Source organism: Pangasianodon hypophthalmus, chromosome 26 (genome assembly GCF_027358585.1).
Source record: "Pangasianodon hypophthalmus isolate fPanHyp1 chromosome 26, fPanHyp1.pri, whole genome shotgun sequence".
In the NCBI taxonomy this organism is placed as follows: domain Eukaryota; kingdom Metazoa; phylum Chordata; class Actinopteri; order Siluriformes; family Pangasiidae; genus Pangasianodon; species Pangasianodon hypophthalmus.
In genome coordinates, this window is record NC_069735.1 from 6876710 (window position 1) to 6894642 (window position 17933).

General features: G+C 37.4%; 1 protein-coding gene across 1 annotated transcript; it reads right to left on the minus strand.

The window, feature by feature from the left end:
- Positions 1-11666: 11666 nt before the first annotated feature.
- On the minus strand, positions 11667-17933 carry mxh (myxovirus (influenza virus) resistance H). The gene is made up of 14 exons (XM_053229800.1): positions 17866-17933; positions 17484-17545; positions 17179-17393; positions 16014-16151; positions 15762-15916; positions 15537-15675; positions 15219-15417; positions 15060-15138; positions 14849-14971; positions 14633-14765; positions 13572-13727; positions 12840-12916; positions 12377-12634; positions 11667-12168 (listed from the first exon to the last, which is right to left on the minus strand). The coding sequence occupies exons 2-14, from the start codon at positions 17531-17533 to the stop codon at positions 11944-11946; spliced, it is 1947 nt and encodes a 648-aa protein (XP_053085775.1). The 5' UTR covers positions 17534-17545; positions 17866-17933; the 3' UTR covers positions 11667-11943.

Consider the following 17933-nt stretch of genomic DNA (forward strand, 5'->3'; position numbering starts at 1 on the left):
AGAACTGTAATTAAAAACACAAGCATTTGTGCAATCAGTTAAGAAACCAAAAGTGAAACATCTCACATGTTTGGACTTTGCAAAGAGTCCAAAGACATCACCTGTTTGAACTTTGCAAGTTTTAATTAGGGCTCTCTAAGAATCACATTAATCTGAGGCCACACCCCAGGAACAGGCCAAATTTGGTGAAGCTTCCTAAACTATGAGCAACTCAATCATACAAACAGTATGGACCCACTACCAAGAACTGTCTCTATTTCATAATTGATCAACAACTAAAATAACTTTAGCTGTTTGGAAAATATCCTAACAATATTTTCACATACTGATTTCTTTGGTTTTTTAAACTCATTATGACAATATACATTCCAATCAGTCAAATAATAAAACTTGCAATCCTAATACTCTTAATTATCATGCCTACCACCTCCAGTAAATAAGAAAAAAACTTTAATTATTTACATAATTAAATAGCCTGAGAAATATAATTTGCCAAAATTATATATAAGAAATTGAAAACACAATGCGGTGTGCAGTTATAGAAAGATAATAGATAATGATGGGTGATATGAAAAAGTTAATGATTTTCAAGTAGATTCTCTAAGTACACTGGGGCATTTTAATAAGTAAACCAGTTGTTTATGATTGCTAAACAAATGTCTCCTCAGAAAATTTCAGCACATCAACAATTACACACATTTTTGTACAATGTCTCTCATACAAGTCCCAGTGTAAGTTTAACTATAAACACAGGTGAATTCACCTGATCTCCACTACTTTATTATATAAAATCTTGCCTTCTGACGCTCCTGGTCTGACAGTGCCCCCAGATATTATCTTACTCAGATAAGGCTCTGGCTCTAGCAGAGGCCTATGGCCATAGTTCCTGAGTTACAACCTAACAGCAGATAAGCGGATTAGAATTAGAAACTCTGTCAGGGTTGGCAGTGATACCTCTGAATAAACAAGAGCACTTGATAAAAATTGGCCAGTGATAGAATTTAAACCTTGTACCAGGGTTTGAAAACTTGCCTGATATGCTCAGCCAAAACTTTGGTGAGCTTGTTAGCAAAGCAGCATGTTGGGACTGTCTGTTCTTCCAAAAGAGAGCTGGAGGAAATATAATGATATTAGTCATGTGTTATATTATGTGGTGTATGTCTTATGTGATGGAAATCAGCTGCCTGACTGTGGGACCTGAAGAACTCTGTCTCCAGTCTTGTGCCCTCAGTCAAGGAAATGTTCTCATTGATGTCACTCTGATCTCTACATCATACAATTATTTAAAATTTTTTCAGAGGAATAACATTTACCTGCAAACCAAATTAATGGTTTCTCACTTCTCAGCACATTTAAAAATAAGCCATCTAATCTGAAAACAAACCGGTGGCTCTGTCTTTTTTTCCCCCCTCTCTCTTGAATTTAACAAGACATGTTACTGAGAACCCAGAAAGTCTTCTGTCCTAAAAACTTTCCTGTGTCACAAGACCTAAAGTAATAGCTTTAGCTCTGATAGTTACTAAGCATTGACACTGAAAACTTCACTATTCCTGCATTTAAAAAAAAAATGTTTATGTGGAGTGTTCACCATACTACCTAGAACTGCTGTCTGATGCTGTTTAGAAAATCAATCAACACCTTCTGACCAATCAGAATAGAGAAGTCATCAGCACTTTGCTATTGATTAATACTGTGGTGATTAATATTGTACTCATCATTGTATTTTTGTATAAAAATATTTTCTTAGAATTATATTATATAATCACCTATTAAATGGTTACGTGTGCCAATAAGTCTTAATCTTAATCTTATATCACTTATCTGTTGCATTAAATAGATAAATGTGCCAATAAAACTTTCAGTTAGGTCACTTGTCCACAATGTTGCTTAGTTTCATTTTGACTTACATTGAAAAAATACATTTAAACAATTAAATGTAAAAATTAAAATTTAAATTTAAAATTACAACCTAAACATTAAAATTACATTTTTACATTTAATATGACATTTTAAATTATGGTGAAATGCTAATTACCTCTTTTGAGTCACCAACAATTTAAAAAAATGTTTTTATTTGACAGAGATTTTCTGTTGATTTACTAGATAAAGCTGTATTTGTTGGAAACTTTAATATTCATTTTGTTAATTCAGAAGACCCTCTGAGAACAGCGTTTGTGTCTCATATAGACTAAATAGGGATCAATCAGAAGAAATTAGAAACCACTCATTACAGTGGACACACCCTTGATTTAATACTCACACTGGTTTAAATATAGAAAACATAGCCACACTACTGCAGTCTGTGTCAGAACCAGAACACACCGCAGCCTACAAACATAGCCGCTCCAGACTACACTCTTGGAAACCACACACACACACTATATATGTATATGTATATATAGTATATACAGTTAGGTCCGGAAGTATTTGGACAATGACTGAGTTTTTGTGATTTTGCCTTTATACACCACCACAATGGATTTGAAATGAAACAATCAAGATGTGATCGAAGTGTAGACCTTCAGCTTTATTTTAAGAGTTTCCACATTTCCACATATGGCATTTACCATTTAGGAATTACAGCCATTTTAAGCAAAGTACTTCCATTTTCAGGGGCTCAAAGGTATTTGGACAATTGACTGACAAGAAGTTAATTGACCAGGTGCGGTCCATTCCCTCGTTACTTCAACACAAATGAAGCAGATAAAATGTCTGGAGTTGATATCAGGTATTGAGTTGGCATTTGGCAGCTGTTCGACTGGAACTACCAATATGAAGTCCTAGGAGATCTCAATGCATGTGAAGGAGGATGAAAAAACAAAAGAGATGTATCAGAGAGATAGGAAAAGCTTTAAGAGTGTGCAAATCAACAATTTGGTACATTCTTAAAAAGAAGGAATGCACTGGCGAGCTCAGCAACACCAAAAGGCCTGGAAGACCACGGAAGACAACTAAAGTGGATGATCGCAGAATCCTTTCCTTGGTGAAGAAAAACTCCTTCAACAGAAGTCCAGAATACTCTGGAGAAGGTAGGGGTATCATTGTCAAAATCCACAATCAAGAGATGCCTTCATGAATGTAAATACAGAGGGTTTACAACAAGGTGCAAACCACTGGTAACATTCAAAAACAGGAAAGCCAGATTAGATTTTATCAGAAAACATCTAAAAAAGCCTCCCATATTCTGGAATAAGATTCTTTTTCAACTGATGAAACTAAGATTAACTTGTACCAGAATGATGGGAAAAGAAAAGTATGGTGAAAGAAAGGAACAGCTCACGATCCAAAGTATACCACATCATGTGTCAAACATGGTGGAGTTAGAGTTATGGCATGGGCATGTATGACTGCCAATGGAACGGGCTCAACTGGTGTTTATTGATGATGTGACTGCTGACAGAAGTAGCAAGATGAATTCTGAGGTGTATAGGGCTATACTCTCTGCTCACATTCGGCCAAATGCTACAAAACTGATAGGATGCCGCTTCACAGTGCAGATGGATAATGACCCTAAACATACTGCGAAAGCAACTCAAGACTTTTTGAAAGCAAAGAAATGGAATATTTGTATTCCCGGTTTTGACTGTTTGCCTTTGTCTTTTTGATTCACGTGTTTTATTTGCCTAGTTTATCCTTTTTGCTCATTGCATGACTCTCGTCTGGGTTTTGACTTTATCTTTGCCTGACGTTTTGGATACCTCTGCCTTGAACTTTATTAAAATGTTTGAACTGCATATATATATATATATATATATATACGATTCTGTGCTGGTTAGCTCCCTCTCTCTCGAGGCGCTCGTCTCTCTCCTTTTTATCCTCGCCACAGCTCACTGCAACACAGAACACTCATTAGTAGAATTCCCCGCAGGTGTGCATTCCTCACCACTCACCTTCTCCAGCTCTGCCCTTCATTTGCAAACCGGCGCTCGACCAGGCCTCCGACCAACTCAGGCTGGGGAGCCATCCGGCCTGCCGCCAACTTCCCCCCCTCTCGATGTCCCCCTGACATGGAGCTGATGTCGACGGCCCTCGCACACATCCACCACACCACTGTTTTTGACTACTGCAGAACCCATCCACAAACATTTGTCTCGCTAACACTCGAAACCCTGGCCTATTCGTCCCCAGGATTAGTGGATGGGTGAGGTGAGGACTAACTGCCGCCTCCACTCTATAATTTTGTCCCTGGATTTGAATAATGACCAGCACTAGTGGATACTCATGAAAATCCCTGTGCACACATCTCACCTTCACAAAACGTGCCTTTCCCAGTGCCTCATCTTGAACCAAGCACTGGTGAATTGAAGTCTGGTTACAGCCCGAATCCACCAATGTGTGGTACGTACCCCCTTGAACATTCACTGGTAAGCGGTACGTCCCAGCTCGATCGGGGGCAGCCTGCAGCGTGTCGGGGATCTGGACCAAAGCCCCCACCTCCGTCAAGTGGCAGTGGTCCTGGAAATGCCCAGGATCCCTGCAACACCAGCACACCGGCCCAGGCTTTACTCCCACACCTCTGGCTCTGGATTCACCCACCTGGGGGAGAGAGGAGACAGACACAGGGGGAGAGGAACGGGGGAGGGAAAGCACAGGTTCAGGGAACTGGTTTCAGAGAATGGGCCCCCGTTTCCATGGAGCAGGGACAGGGAAAGGGCAAGGAGGAGGGGGAGAGACACGAGAGCAAGAGAGAGAGAGAGAGAAGGGATGGGCTTGTCTGATCCTGGATATGCTGCCAATTGGTACTCTGCCAACTGGACTGCCTTGTCGAGAGATGCTGGTCGGTGGCACTGGACCCATTCCGCCGTCCCTTCTGGAACTGGTCCAGCACCAAGAGGTTGATCACATCCTTGGGGCCTCGTCCTGCAGGCAGCAGCCACCTCCGGCAGGCGTTCTGGAGCTTCTGGGTGAAAGCAAACGGGCGGCCGAGCTCATGGAAAGTCAGAGAACCAATACAAGTGTTTTTGAATAGTCTAATTCATAGTGAGCAAACCGTCTACAAGTGTCTCAAGTCAAGTCAAGTCAAGGGGAGTTTATTGTCATTTCAGCCATATACAAGTACATAGTGAAACAAAACAATGTTTCTCCAGGACCAAGGTGCTACATAAGACAACACAGAACAACACAGAGCTACGGGGACTACATAAATTAAACATAATTAAACATAAAGTGCACAAGTGCAAACGTGCGGATGCACAAGACAGAACAAGACAGTACAATAACTACAACACCGACCAGTACGCAGTTCTGTTTGAAAGTGGCTAAGTGACAATAGTGACATCTGATATGGGCTTTACTGAACAAAGAACAAGACCTTAATTAGCCCCAATATGTGATCCTTAAAATAAAGTGTTATCATCATTAATAGTGCTATATAAATAAAATTTAACCTAATTAATTCGGGGGCCCCTTTTGCCCCATAGATATCCATCCATCCATTTTCCACTTATCCTACACAGGATTGCGGGGAGCCTGGAGCCTATCCCAAGTGTCAACTCATCGCAGGGCACAATCGCACACCCAGTCACTCACTAGGGACATTTGACTATTTGAAAAATATTTCACACTTTCAGAACAAACATGCCTTGCAAATTTAAAAATAGCATTTACCGTTACAATACAATGGAAGAAAGGGTAGTTGAGGAAGCAGATTTTAGACACATCTGAAAACTATTTCTGAATGGTATCTGAAACACAAGTTTATAAAATAATCACCAAATTACTATACTCACCAGTGAGTGTAACTATATGTGCCTTTTAAAAGGCATTATAACACATCATTGCTGTATTCTGAATGCTGATTGATTAAAAGGTGCTGATTAATTTTCTATAACAGCAGCTTTGACAATAGTGATGGCTGTAATATGTCAATATATTGTTGTATTATGTTATTGTCTCTATAGTAACAGCTAACGCAGAGACTTGTATGGTGGATGTGGTGAAGTTTTTTGTTAGGAGATGTGTATTTAGCATTTTTTGGAATGAGTCCCCAGTGTCAGTGCTTTGTAACAGTCAGGGTTAAAGCTATTTATTAATTTTTTACAACACGTCTCCAGCACAGCAGGCTTTGCGGTTTCTGGGTACTATGACAAGCTGCATTTTTTTCTAATTGACTTCAACAGAGAGAAAACACCTCTTTTGTTGTCGTGATCATTTTCTGTTGAACTGTAAAAAGCAAATGGCACTTCAGTGTGAAGCCTTACAGTTTGTGTACCGAGCCTGTGAGTTCTGAGCTGTGTTTTGTGGATAAACCTTGTGTGTGACCTTGCATTGTCTTGCCTCATCTATGCCTTTGCCTAGCCACTTGGTTTAGATATGATTTCTGATCTTTGGTATTTCTGACCTTGTCTTGCCTTGTGACCACATTTTGATATTAGATTTGTTTTATAAAGTGTTTTCTGATAATGAACCAGACTGTTGAGATATTGTTTGATAAATCTCTGCATATGGATCTATAATCTTTCTCCTTGAGCCCTCTCTTACACTTAAAATACAACACTGTTGGAGTATCTGATCTGATATCATTTTGTCACACCATGTTCTGGAATATTTAAGCCTGCTTCATATGCAGTTAATTACCTGGCTGATGTTGGAAACTGAGAATTGAGAAATTCAGTCACACTCTGAGTGTGTCAGTGGCTGGCCCAGTTAGCTGGATTACAAGCTTCTGCACCATCATTTCAAACACCTTGTAGTCACTGAAGCCAGGACAGCGTCTGGCAATTTTAAAATTCAGAATATCCTTAACAGAATATTCTGTAATGTTTGCAAAAGAAAAAAAAAACGTTTTCACCAACTTTCCCTTCTGTTGTCCACTAATAGGATTTCTTTAATTGAAGTTTTCACAAGGCTTATTTTACTCAAAGCTACTTGTTCCTTTGTGCCATAATTTCCTCCATGGAGACAATATGCAAATTAAAAAAAAAAAAAAAAAAAAAAAAGAAAAAAGTAAGTAAGTTACACACATCAATGAAAAAGGTTTTCCTCTTCTGTGGGTCCAGTGGTGGGCCAGCTTCACAGTGACTCAGCTCTTTTCTCAAGCTCCACTGAGATCAGAGGTAACGATTACTATAAACCACCTCCACCCCTCAGCCCCGCCCCCCGCCCCTGAAAAAAAAGTGGGCGTAACAAAAATAATTATGACACTGAATCTGTTTGGCCACAGCACTTAACAATGACATATCCTTTGCTTAATAATTTGATTTTATACTATGTCCAATATATCTAGAAGGTCTGGCTTTGTTAGAATTAAAAAACAAAAACAATGTATTATTATTATTATTATTATTATTATTGCTATAATAATAATAATAATAATAATAATAATAATAAATAATAATATAGCGATTACAGCTATAAAGAGGCCAAGTACTTTCTTGGCCTCTTTATAGTACTCTTTTTAGTGAGGAAGGAAGACTAGAAGACATTAGGATGATCAGCACATCAGAGCAAGGGAATAGCAAGGGGATTTGATGGCAACAAGCCAAGCCATTGCTGAGATATGAGCTCACATTCTGTTTGGTGACTTCGTGATCAGATTTGTTTCCATATTATGAACAAATCATTTTGCATAACAAACTCCAAGTTTTGCTCAAGTTGATCTCCCAATGCGATGATCCAAAATTTTTGATGACTGGACAAAATCTGTATTAGAAGAAGTGAGAAAACTGTTTTGATTAAAACTCAAACTTTCTGTTTGCCAAATCACAAATTTGTTATATCAAGACCACTTGGCAATTTCCATGGATTCAAAAGACAGCTTCTCCAGCCAGCACATTCTGGGCTGTAAGAAAGAGTTAACACTTTCTAATCATCATGGGCATGTTAACAAACTAATTATGTGATTATATTAAGAATGATATGCACAGTTCTAACGATTTATGATAATGAGCTTCACAGAAAATGTTAGGGAAAAACATTTGGCTAATGGACTTTTATTTAATTAATGATTAATGTGACACCATGTTACCACTGGATAGAAATTCCAAAGCAAAACCTTACATCAAGATTTCCCCTTCAGTGCCATAAAAAAGAAATTCTATCTGTTTGTCTTTATCTGATTCTTCTTATTATTTATATATCATTAATTGTACCAACCTGTTTCAACATAATTCTCAACTAGTGATGGTTCATCAAACTCAATGAACTGTTCTTTGTTTTCCAGTGAACAGCATTTTTTCTTCCTCAGCTTTAGCTCCAGTGGACACCTGGTCACAATAACTAAAGTTGAAACAGCACATTACACATAAGCTTTTGTTGCGGCTTGCAAACCTGTTTTTCTTCTAAGCTGTTAAATCCTGGAAAATACTAACAGCTCAAATGTTGTTGTTGTTCCTCTTTCGGCTGCTCTTGTTAGGGGTCGCTACAGCAGATCATTGGCCCACATATTTGATTTGGCACAGTTTTATGATGAATGCCCTTCCTGATGCAGCTGTCCCCAAATTTTATCCGTGCTTGGGACCGGCACTGAGAGCGCACTGTTGCACACAGCCCCAGTGGCTGGCCAGGAACTGAACCCGCAGCAGTGAGAGCACTGTGGCCTAACCACTAGTCCTCCAGGGACCCACAACAACTCAAAGGTAACAAGTGATAATACATTTAATGTATTATATCTATTACTCTGTAAGAGAAATTGGAAAACAACCCACCACTCCCTCTGGGCAATGCCACTCCAGATAGTGCTTCCAACACAGATCTTTTTCCAGAACTCTGATCTCCAATTACAGCTATAGTTAGAAAAGCCAAATCAATAGAAATCAGTCTCAAAGAGTCAGTCAGACTGATATAAGGCTGAACTCTCTCCTCTAAATGGCTATGGAAAACCCCTTCCATTGGCTTACTATGAATAAGTAAAAGCCATCATGTTTTACATATAATCACTGGTCACCACCATACAAGTCCCTGTGTAAATTGTTATTACAGAAATTATAATATAAACGAGTGCATTAATATTCTCCCAGAGCTGCTGTTATAGAAAATTAAACATGTTCTGACCAATCAGAATCAAGAATTCAGTGGCACTTTGGTATAATAATTCTTTATTTAAAAAACTATTTTTTTTTAAAATAAAGAATTAAAATAAATAGTAGCAAAGAAACTCCCACAAAATATTACAAAGTTTCTTTAAATAACACTCATAACTAAACAAAATCATTATTTCTGATTCATTTAATCAATCAAATCACAATTATTCATCAAATTGCTGACATTGAAGGAGCTTGATCCTGCTGTACGTTAACCCCGGTCTCATTTAAGACAATTAATCTCATTCTTAATTTTCTTAGCTGATTAAAGTTGATAGAAATAGAGAGGTATGGAATGTTGCTGCTACTGCCAAACAGTTTGTTCTTTAGAATTCCCATTCAATCGTGATGAGATTTGCACAAGTTGAGCACTCAAAAATACTATAGGATAACGTATATAAAAAAAATGTACCTCTAGTTTTTTTTACTCATGAACCATCACATCTTCAGTATCAGATCCTCTTTTACAATTTGTTGTGAATCCAACTAGCTATCTCGTGTATGTAAGTGTGTAAGTGAAAATTTTTATCAAATGAGGGATATACTTTTGACAAATTCTATAAAGGGGGCCCAGATTTAATATATCTATCCAGGGAGCTATTCCTATTATACCTCAACTTCTCTAGTGGAATCATGTAGAGTAGTTCCTTAACCCACTGTTTAAACAAAGGAGGTTTCACTGACTTCCACTGCAGAAAAATTAGCTTCCGGTCCTGCAGGATTACAAATGTTATAGCAGTAAGTTGTTCTTCTGATGGAGATACCCCAAAGACAGCAATTATGGGGCTAGGATCTATTGTCCTACCACAAATGTAGGAGACTGCTTTGACCTAATGTAACTGGACTGTGACAACATCTCGGACACTCAGGGCTGGTGCCAGGGTATATTTTGACTAATTTCTCATTTGAGTAGTGCAATCGATGTATGGCTTTGAATTGGTTGAGACCATGCAGAAAGAGGTGGTATGTATACATTCTAAGCTATGTTGTCACATCTCATCAGATAGCATAACATCCAAGTCCTCCTCCCATGCCAGTTTAGCAATTTCCAATGAGGGGGGCTGATATATTGTATTGTTTTATAGATTTTAGACACCCTCCCTTTCCCATAAGGGTCAAATTCCAGTATAGCATCCGTTGCATTCTTAGGTGGTAAGGAGGGAAATGGGAAGTGTTTCTTAGGGAAAATATGCATCTGTAGATGTCTGAAAAAGTGGTTCTTAAGAATATTTCTTATCCTTCTGCAATGTTTCAAATGAAGTGATTGTACCTCCAGCAAAGTGGTCACCAAAGAATACAAAACCATTCCTATGCCATGTTTTGAAAGCAGTGTCAATATGGGATGGAGGGAACATATGGGTGTCCACTAACAGGAGAAAAGTGTTTACCTGGTTGAAGCGAAAATGTTCCCTGAATTGAAACCATATTTTAAAGGAATTTTTAACAACCAGGTTCAGCCTTTGGAAACTTAAACTGATAGATAAAGAGCAGCTCAGGATAGAAATAGGTGAAGGTAATGAATTGTACATAAGTTCCATAGAGACCCATGCTTGTCCACATTTGTTTCTGAACACTAAAATCTAGTAATTCAATTTAGAGATGTTAGTTGCCCAGTAGTAAAATAAGAAATTTGGCAAGCCCAGCCCCCTGTGACATTATTATCCTATTATTATCAGAAATAGTGTCAAGATAAGAAATATGTCACTACAAGTTGCAGGAAAAACTAGTTTATGTTTTTATTACCTATAGGTTGGACTTTTGTAATGCCTTGCTGTCTGGATGTGCCAGTAGTTGCATAAAAAAGTTCTGGTTAGTCAAGAATGCAGCAGCCACAGAAACAGACAATCTGATCACATCACCCCTAGCTTATCTACACTGCATTGGCTCCCAGTAAAATTTCTCATTGATTATAAAATACTAATGACCTATAAAGCACATGAATGGTCTTGCACTGCAATACCTGAGCAAACTTTTTTATGATCCACCATGCCTGCATTGATCATTTTGGTATGTAGAATAGTGAAGACTACAGTAGGGACCAGAGCTTTTTCTTACAATGCCCCACAGTTATGGAACAGCCTTCCAATTAGTGATCAGGAATCAGACAGAGTCTCAGTCTTCAATCTCATTTGTTAATAGATTTTTTAATAGGTAAAGGTGCAGATCTGGAAGGTTCATGGGCGGCCACCTCCCCAACTCCTGCTGCCTAGTGAGATGCCTTCCTTCTGGCCCTCCCTGGCTCATCCTGATATTCTACTTTTGCTTGGAGCCTCCTGCACCTGAGAATCAAATGCTGCTGCTGAGGATGGTAACACATGGACACCCTAAAAATGATTGTGGATGTTCTTACTTGGACAGCCTAATGACTGCACTTGCTAAAAACTATGCTTAAGTCTCATTCATTATACAATGGATAAATTCACCTGGGTATTATAGACGTAAATCTGAAACTCTACTGAAATCAGCAGTGACCCTGCTGCTTATACTGAAGATCTTTCCAAAACCCTTAGCACTGCTTGGCACTATTATATACAATTGTAAAAGAGTAATGATTTATATTGTCACCTAGAAGAGGATGGGTTCCCTTTTGAAACCTGGTTCATGTCATTTCAGGGAGTTATTTCTTGCCACCTTGCCACCTTGGACATAGGAATTTTGTGTAGCTGGACATTTACGAGTTTTAGTTGAGTACCCCTAATTTATATGGTAAACACTGAAGAATTAAAGTTGAAGGCATGACTGGCATTTATTCTTTGTCCTGTTCAATTTTATTCCAATAGACATGTCAATTGTCAAGATTGTTGCGATAAAAAAGAGCATTCCACACAATATCCTAAACATGAGCTTAAAACTAGGCTATTTTATAAAAGATATTAATTAATGTGTATGTATGTTTTTAGATAAGAGGAAAAAATGCAACATTTCAGATGTTAATGGTGATCCTCTCCTGGGCCATCCGTAGTCGTTCCATGCGCTGATGTAACTCTGTTCTCTTTCGTCCTGACTCGGAGTCTTCACTGAGCAGTTTAGACACGTCAGCCCCATTACGCAGGTCCATGGATTCTGCCCGCAACATCACGATAGCTTCTTTCAGCATAAACAGCAGGATCAACATGGGAACGAAATCTGCCAAACGCTGGTAGACAATCTGTTGGAAATAGGAAGAAGAGTGGTAATGGCATTCATTCAGTGCTGTGAGGATGCAACTGAAAGTAAAATAAAGTAAATTAACTAAGGGAGGTTTGAAGGTTTTTGTCCTGACAGTGACACACAGATAAACCAAAAATAAATTATTGTCACTCTCATTTTTAGCTTCAAGTTACATAAGAAACACCTTTAGCTTTTTTGTCACCTACCTCATAGTAGATTATCCATTTCTCAGGTGTTAGCTTTCTGGTGTCGAAGACAGCACAGTTGTTGGGAGAGGTTGCATTCTCTCCAGTATCTAAACACACAGTCTCGTACTCCTGTCTTTGCTCCACAAACCTGAAGTCAACCATCTTCTGGGTGAAAATGGGGTCCTGGGTGTACACGAGTTTTTCCATGCTGATGTACTCCAGGATCCTCTTCTCCACTTTTGCCTCTTGCTGTGACTGAATGTCATCAATCTGATTCTGAAGACATGTACATTGTTGAATTTTATGTTGCCATAACAAGACTCAAAGAAATATTTTTTAAATATATAGTCAGAATATTTTTCTGTTTGTATGCCATATTCAAATGTTTTTATATGTTCCTTTATTTTGATTCATTTCAGATATATATCAACAGATGACAGGTAACGTTTTATGACAAACAAGTCCAGATAATTTTACTTACTATTATCATATACCTCAGATGAGGGTAATTTGGGAAGCAGAGCTCACACTGAGATCTGAACTCATTTTGCACAATGCCTGTTAAAAGATTTTATTAACAAAGAACATTTAAATAAATTGTAATTAAATATATAAAAATGATAAATACATATGATCAAGTGATTACCTTATGTCCACTATATTTATGATATGGACTTAACTGAGATTATATATTGGTCAAATCATATATAATTTTCAAATAAAGAAATTGAAAAATGTGATTACATAAGTATTCACACCTCTTGCTCCGAAACCCCTACGTTAGTTCTAGTGAAGTGTTTGGTTATAATAAAATATCCCAAATAGTGTACATCATTATCATGCACAACATTCAGAGTGGAGCAATGGTTAATTTTTCCAAAAGGATCCTAAGAGCCTAAGCCAGAGCTACAGTGGAAAACCAAGAACCAGAATGTGTTAGACTGGCCCAGTCACTGCACAGACCTCAATCCAATTGAGAATCTGTGGCAAGACATGAAAGTTGCTGTTCACCAATGGTCTCCATCGAATTTGACATAGCTTGTGCAATTTAGCCAAGAAGAATTAATAATATTTTGTACCTTCAAATTGGTAAACTAAGTCAATTTCAATTACAGGCTGTAACTCTTCAAAATAAGAAAATGTTGAGAGGGGGTGAATATTTATGAATATTTATGCTAGGCACTGTGTATATGTATGTAAGACCTGAAATTACCCCTAATAGTCTTTAGGGTCTCTACAGCTGGTAGTCTGAGATTGTTTACATGCTTCTGAATCAGTGATTCGTATACACAGTAGTCACTGAATGTTATCAGCTCTCTCCCACGATGTGCCTCGTAGTTTTCCGTCATCTCCTGCACTTCATCCCTGACTTCATTTAGACCAAAGACAGAATATGACTCAGATAGTGTGAAACCTTAAAATTCTTTAGAAACCTTTGACTCAATTTCTAAAGAATTTAAAAATTTAAAAAGACATTCATCTAATAGAAATTATGTTCAGTAATCAAGATCAATTAAGATTATCTTAACTGGTAGAGAAAGTGTTCAAAGAGATGCTATACCATTTAACAATGATCAACTCTATCTAAGAACAACAAGGTGAAAGAAAAATGTAAATATGAAACTATAAATATGAAATAGAACAGTTACTTATTTACTTATTTGATTAGAATTCCAAATTATTTGAAATTGTGTGTATGTCAGTAAATTGTCAGTGAAACTGTCAGTAAATATTGTTTATATTCCTAATAACTGAGATTAACTGAAAAAAGAGGTGGCCTCAGGCAATGGGACACTTATTGCTAAATACTGAACAGAATGAAAGTTTACCCTCTATAATATTTATTCTAATTATCCTTGTTTCTGTGGGAAAGATGGACAGCTCTTCAAGATAGTAACTAATGATGTAAATTAATACTACTAAACTATAAAGAAGGAACTAAAATGTCCTCTCTCTCCACTGGCTTAACCATTTAACAGAGCACTCAGTAACATACAGCAGCAATTTAAACCAAAAATAAATCACACCTAGACACTTTGTTCCTCAATGTGACATACTTTACACTATAAGCCTATAAAACACTATAGGGTATTAGTGTGCAACTCTCTGTAAAATCTTCTTCTTTCGTGATGTTTCCTTACCATACATTTTCCGTTCCTATTATGTTTCTTACTGTTTTATATAGTACTCACCTTGCTCTGTGTTACATATAACCTTGTTCTATGTTACATGTTTATAGATCTGTAAAAAAAAAAATAAAAAATCATGGTCTACATGATGCTTTGGAGTTTCTCAGGTGGCATTCCCATTGCTTGAACACAGGTCGCAGAAGAGAATAGATGTTTCCCTCTCCTGATGCCCCAGTCCGACAGATCTCGCTGATTTGATCGCTGAACTCTAGAATTCTCTGATCAAATAGAATAAGAGATGTTACAATTCCTCATAAGATAAGTTTTACCCCATCCTCTGCTAAATACCTGAATGGCTTACCTTACTCAGATAAGCCCCCATCTTCTCTGGCTCTAACGGAGGCCCTTGGCCATAGTTCCTGAGTTCTAGCCTAACAGCAGACAAGCGAATTTGAATCTGCTCTGTGAGCGATGGCAGTGAGGCCTGTGAATAAGGAAGAATATCTGATAAGAACTGGGCCACAGTTTCATGTGACTGTACATAAATCTTTTGACAGTGCTTTAAAACTTGCCCTGATATGTTCAACCAGCTCTTTGGTGAGCCTGGTAGCAAGGCAGCGTGTTGTGACTTTCTGTTCTTCCAAAAGATAGCTGGAGGAGATAAAATGATGTTATTAATGTTGCATTATATTGTGTATTGCTTTTGTTTTTGGATGAAGGAATTCAGCTACCTAAAGTGACTGTGGGACCTGAAGAACTCTGTCTCCAGTCTTGTGGCCTCAGTCAAGGAGATGTTTTCATTAATGTCACTCTGACCCCTACATCGTACCATTATGTAACCTTTTTTCAGAGGAACAACTTTACCCTGCATAACCTGCAAAATGTCAGCTTCTGCCCCTTTATCCACCAAATCTGGCTTTGTAAGAATTGCTGTGGCAATAAAGAGAGCAATGAGGAAATGCAACTAAAAATTTTTCAACTCAAAATATTCTGACACATTGCAAATTGCCTTTGGAAATAAAGTTTTTAATGTTCATCTGAACTTATACCTAAAGTTCTTGTTCCATTAGGATCCACACCCTGTGCCATCCGAAGTGCCTCAGTTGTTGCTATGTCCACATTGCAGGGTACAACAACCAAATTAATGGTTTCTCTCTTCTCAATAAATTTCAATATAAGCCGTCTAATCTGAAAACCAAAAGGTCAACAATTTTTAAAAACAATTACAAAATCCTGCATGCATGCTTTGCAATTCATGTAAATTGTCTATACACCTGATCTCCGATATCTTCAGGTTGGCCTTTCACGGGTACTCTAGTTATACCAGGTAAATCAATCAGGGTGAGGTCACATACGTCAGGAGACGTAATCTCTAAACTGATGAGTTCATCACAGATCCCAACACCATCTCCAGCAAGAACATTCTGGGCTACACACACATACAGACATATACATACAAAATTAAAAACATTTTAAAAATAAAAGATTTACCAAATAATTTTTTTTTTTTTTTGAGCTATTCATACCTCTTCTGACGTAACCCTCAACTTGTGAAGGATCCGTGAATGTCTCTTGCACATCTCGGTAAGAGATGATAGCCGTCCAATTTGAACCTGCATTCAGCTTCCGCAGTTTCAGCTCCAGTGGACAACGAGTGACAATACCTGATATGGAATCAAATCTTTAATTCTTCAGTTAGTAGCCCTGAAATATTATTGATTATTTGTATAATTTGTTTATTGACTATGAAACAAATTAGTTCCTGTTCCAGCACAATTTATGAACAATGGTTCCCTCTCTCTTTTTTTTCTCTCTTGAATTTAATGACACAAAATGAAATCCTCTGTCCTAAAAACTTTCCTGTGTGAAAAAACATAAAGAAATAGCTTTACCTGTGACTGTTACAAAGCACTGACACTGAAGACTCCTTCAAAAAATGCTAAATAAATGGCTGTTTAATTCACCATAACAATAATTCTAAAATTTCACAATAATAATAATTACAACTGTTTTTTTTTAAAACAAACAAACAAACAAACAAATAAATAACCTGGATGCATAAGTATGCACATCCTTTTTTAATGGGGCATGTGACTGCATTCAAAATAAAATCACTTTCAAACTCATGTTCACAAATAATTATCATACAAATGTCATTAATGAAGTGATTCTGATTAACCCACAAATAAAGATCACCTGTTTCTGTATGAGTTTCTTGACATTTTGGTTTCATCTGACCGCTGAAGCCATGGTCCGCAAAGAGCTTATAAAGCATGGAAAAGGATCTGACATGATTTGTCCTGGTTTAATTTTTTACATTACAAAATTATTTTTTTACAACCACTATCACCACTATCACATGTCTTCTGTTACATTAGATTACTTGTGCCCATAAAGCTTTATCAGTGTAGTCACTTGTGCACAGCATAGCTCAATTTCATTTTGACTTTGAAATGACATTCTTAAGATACAGACCCCCATAAAGCTGAAATAAACTTCCTAGGAGCTTGAAACTAGATTTTCTTATTATACTGGGACATTTTGAATTAAACCAGTTGTTTGTGATTGCCTTGAGTGATTTTTCTTCTCTTTGATGCTGTGTCAATAGGTTTAATTTCTCTTTAGCAAACTAAGAGCTTTGTAATACCACTGAACACTTAGCATGTACAAATGAACAGACTGATCTCTTACCACTGCCTCTGGGTAAAGCCACACCAGACAGTGCTTCCAAAACAGAGCTCTTCCCAGAACTCTGGTCTCCTACAACTGCAATGGAGGGCAGAGCAAGATCCTTCTCAATGCCGATACGCCTTAGGTAGTCAATCATTTCAATGTAAGGGCGCACTTGGGATTCCCATTGTTTGAGGAACACTCCAGTCCTCTCTTCAAATGGTTGATTTTCCCTTCTTTTAAAAAAGGATTTTAATGGAATATTACAATTAAATCAGAGAGCATGTATTTTACAGGTTATCTCTCACTCATAATTGTGTACTTACCCATTATTGTCTTGAGAGTCATGATCCAATATTTCCAGTGAAGCATCCATGGATAAAATGTTCTAATAAAAAAAAAAAACTTAAAGCCAGGGAAGGCAATTTCATTTATAATGTGATTTTTTAACAATCCACAATTAAAGGCATGCCCAATTAATATTTACAAGTAACACAAGGCAAACTTACTCAAGATAGTGCATAAAATAAGAGCTCAAAATAGAATTAATCAAAGGGAAATAAATAGAATAAAAGGAATGGAATAATGGAATAAGCTTTAAAAGATGAAACAAAGAAGAAAAATATTACAAAACCATCTAATTGAAAACAATATTGAATATTTTGGGCCTTTATGTCTGGATGTAGTAAAAGCCAAGTTGGCACCTACCTCTGATGTATAATTTGCCAACAGAACCACACACACCCAGTACTAGTTGTTAGCTATAATGATTTATG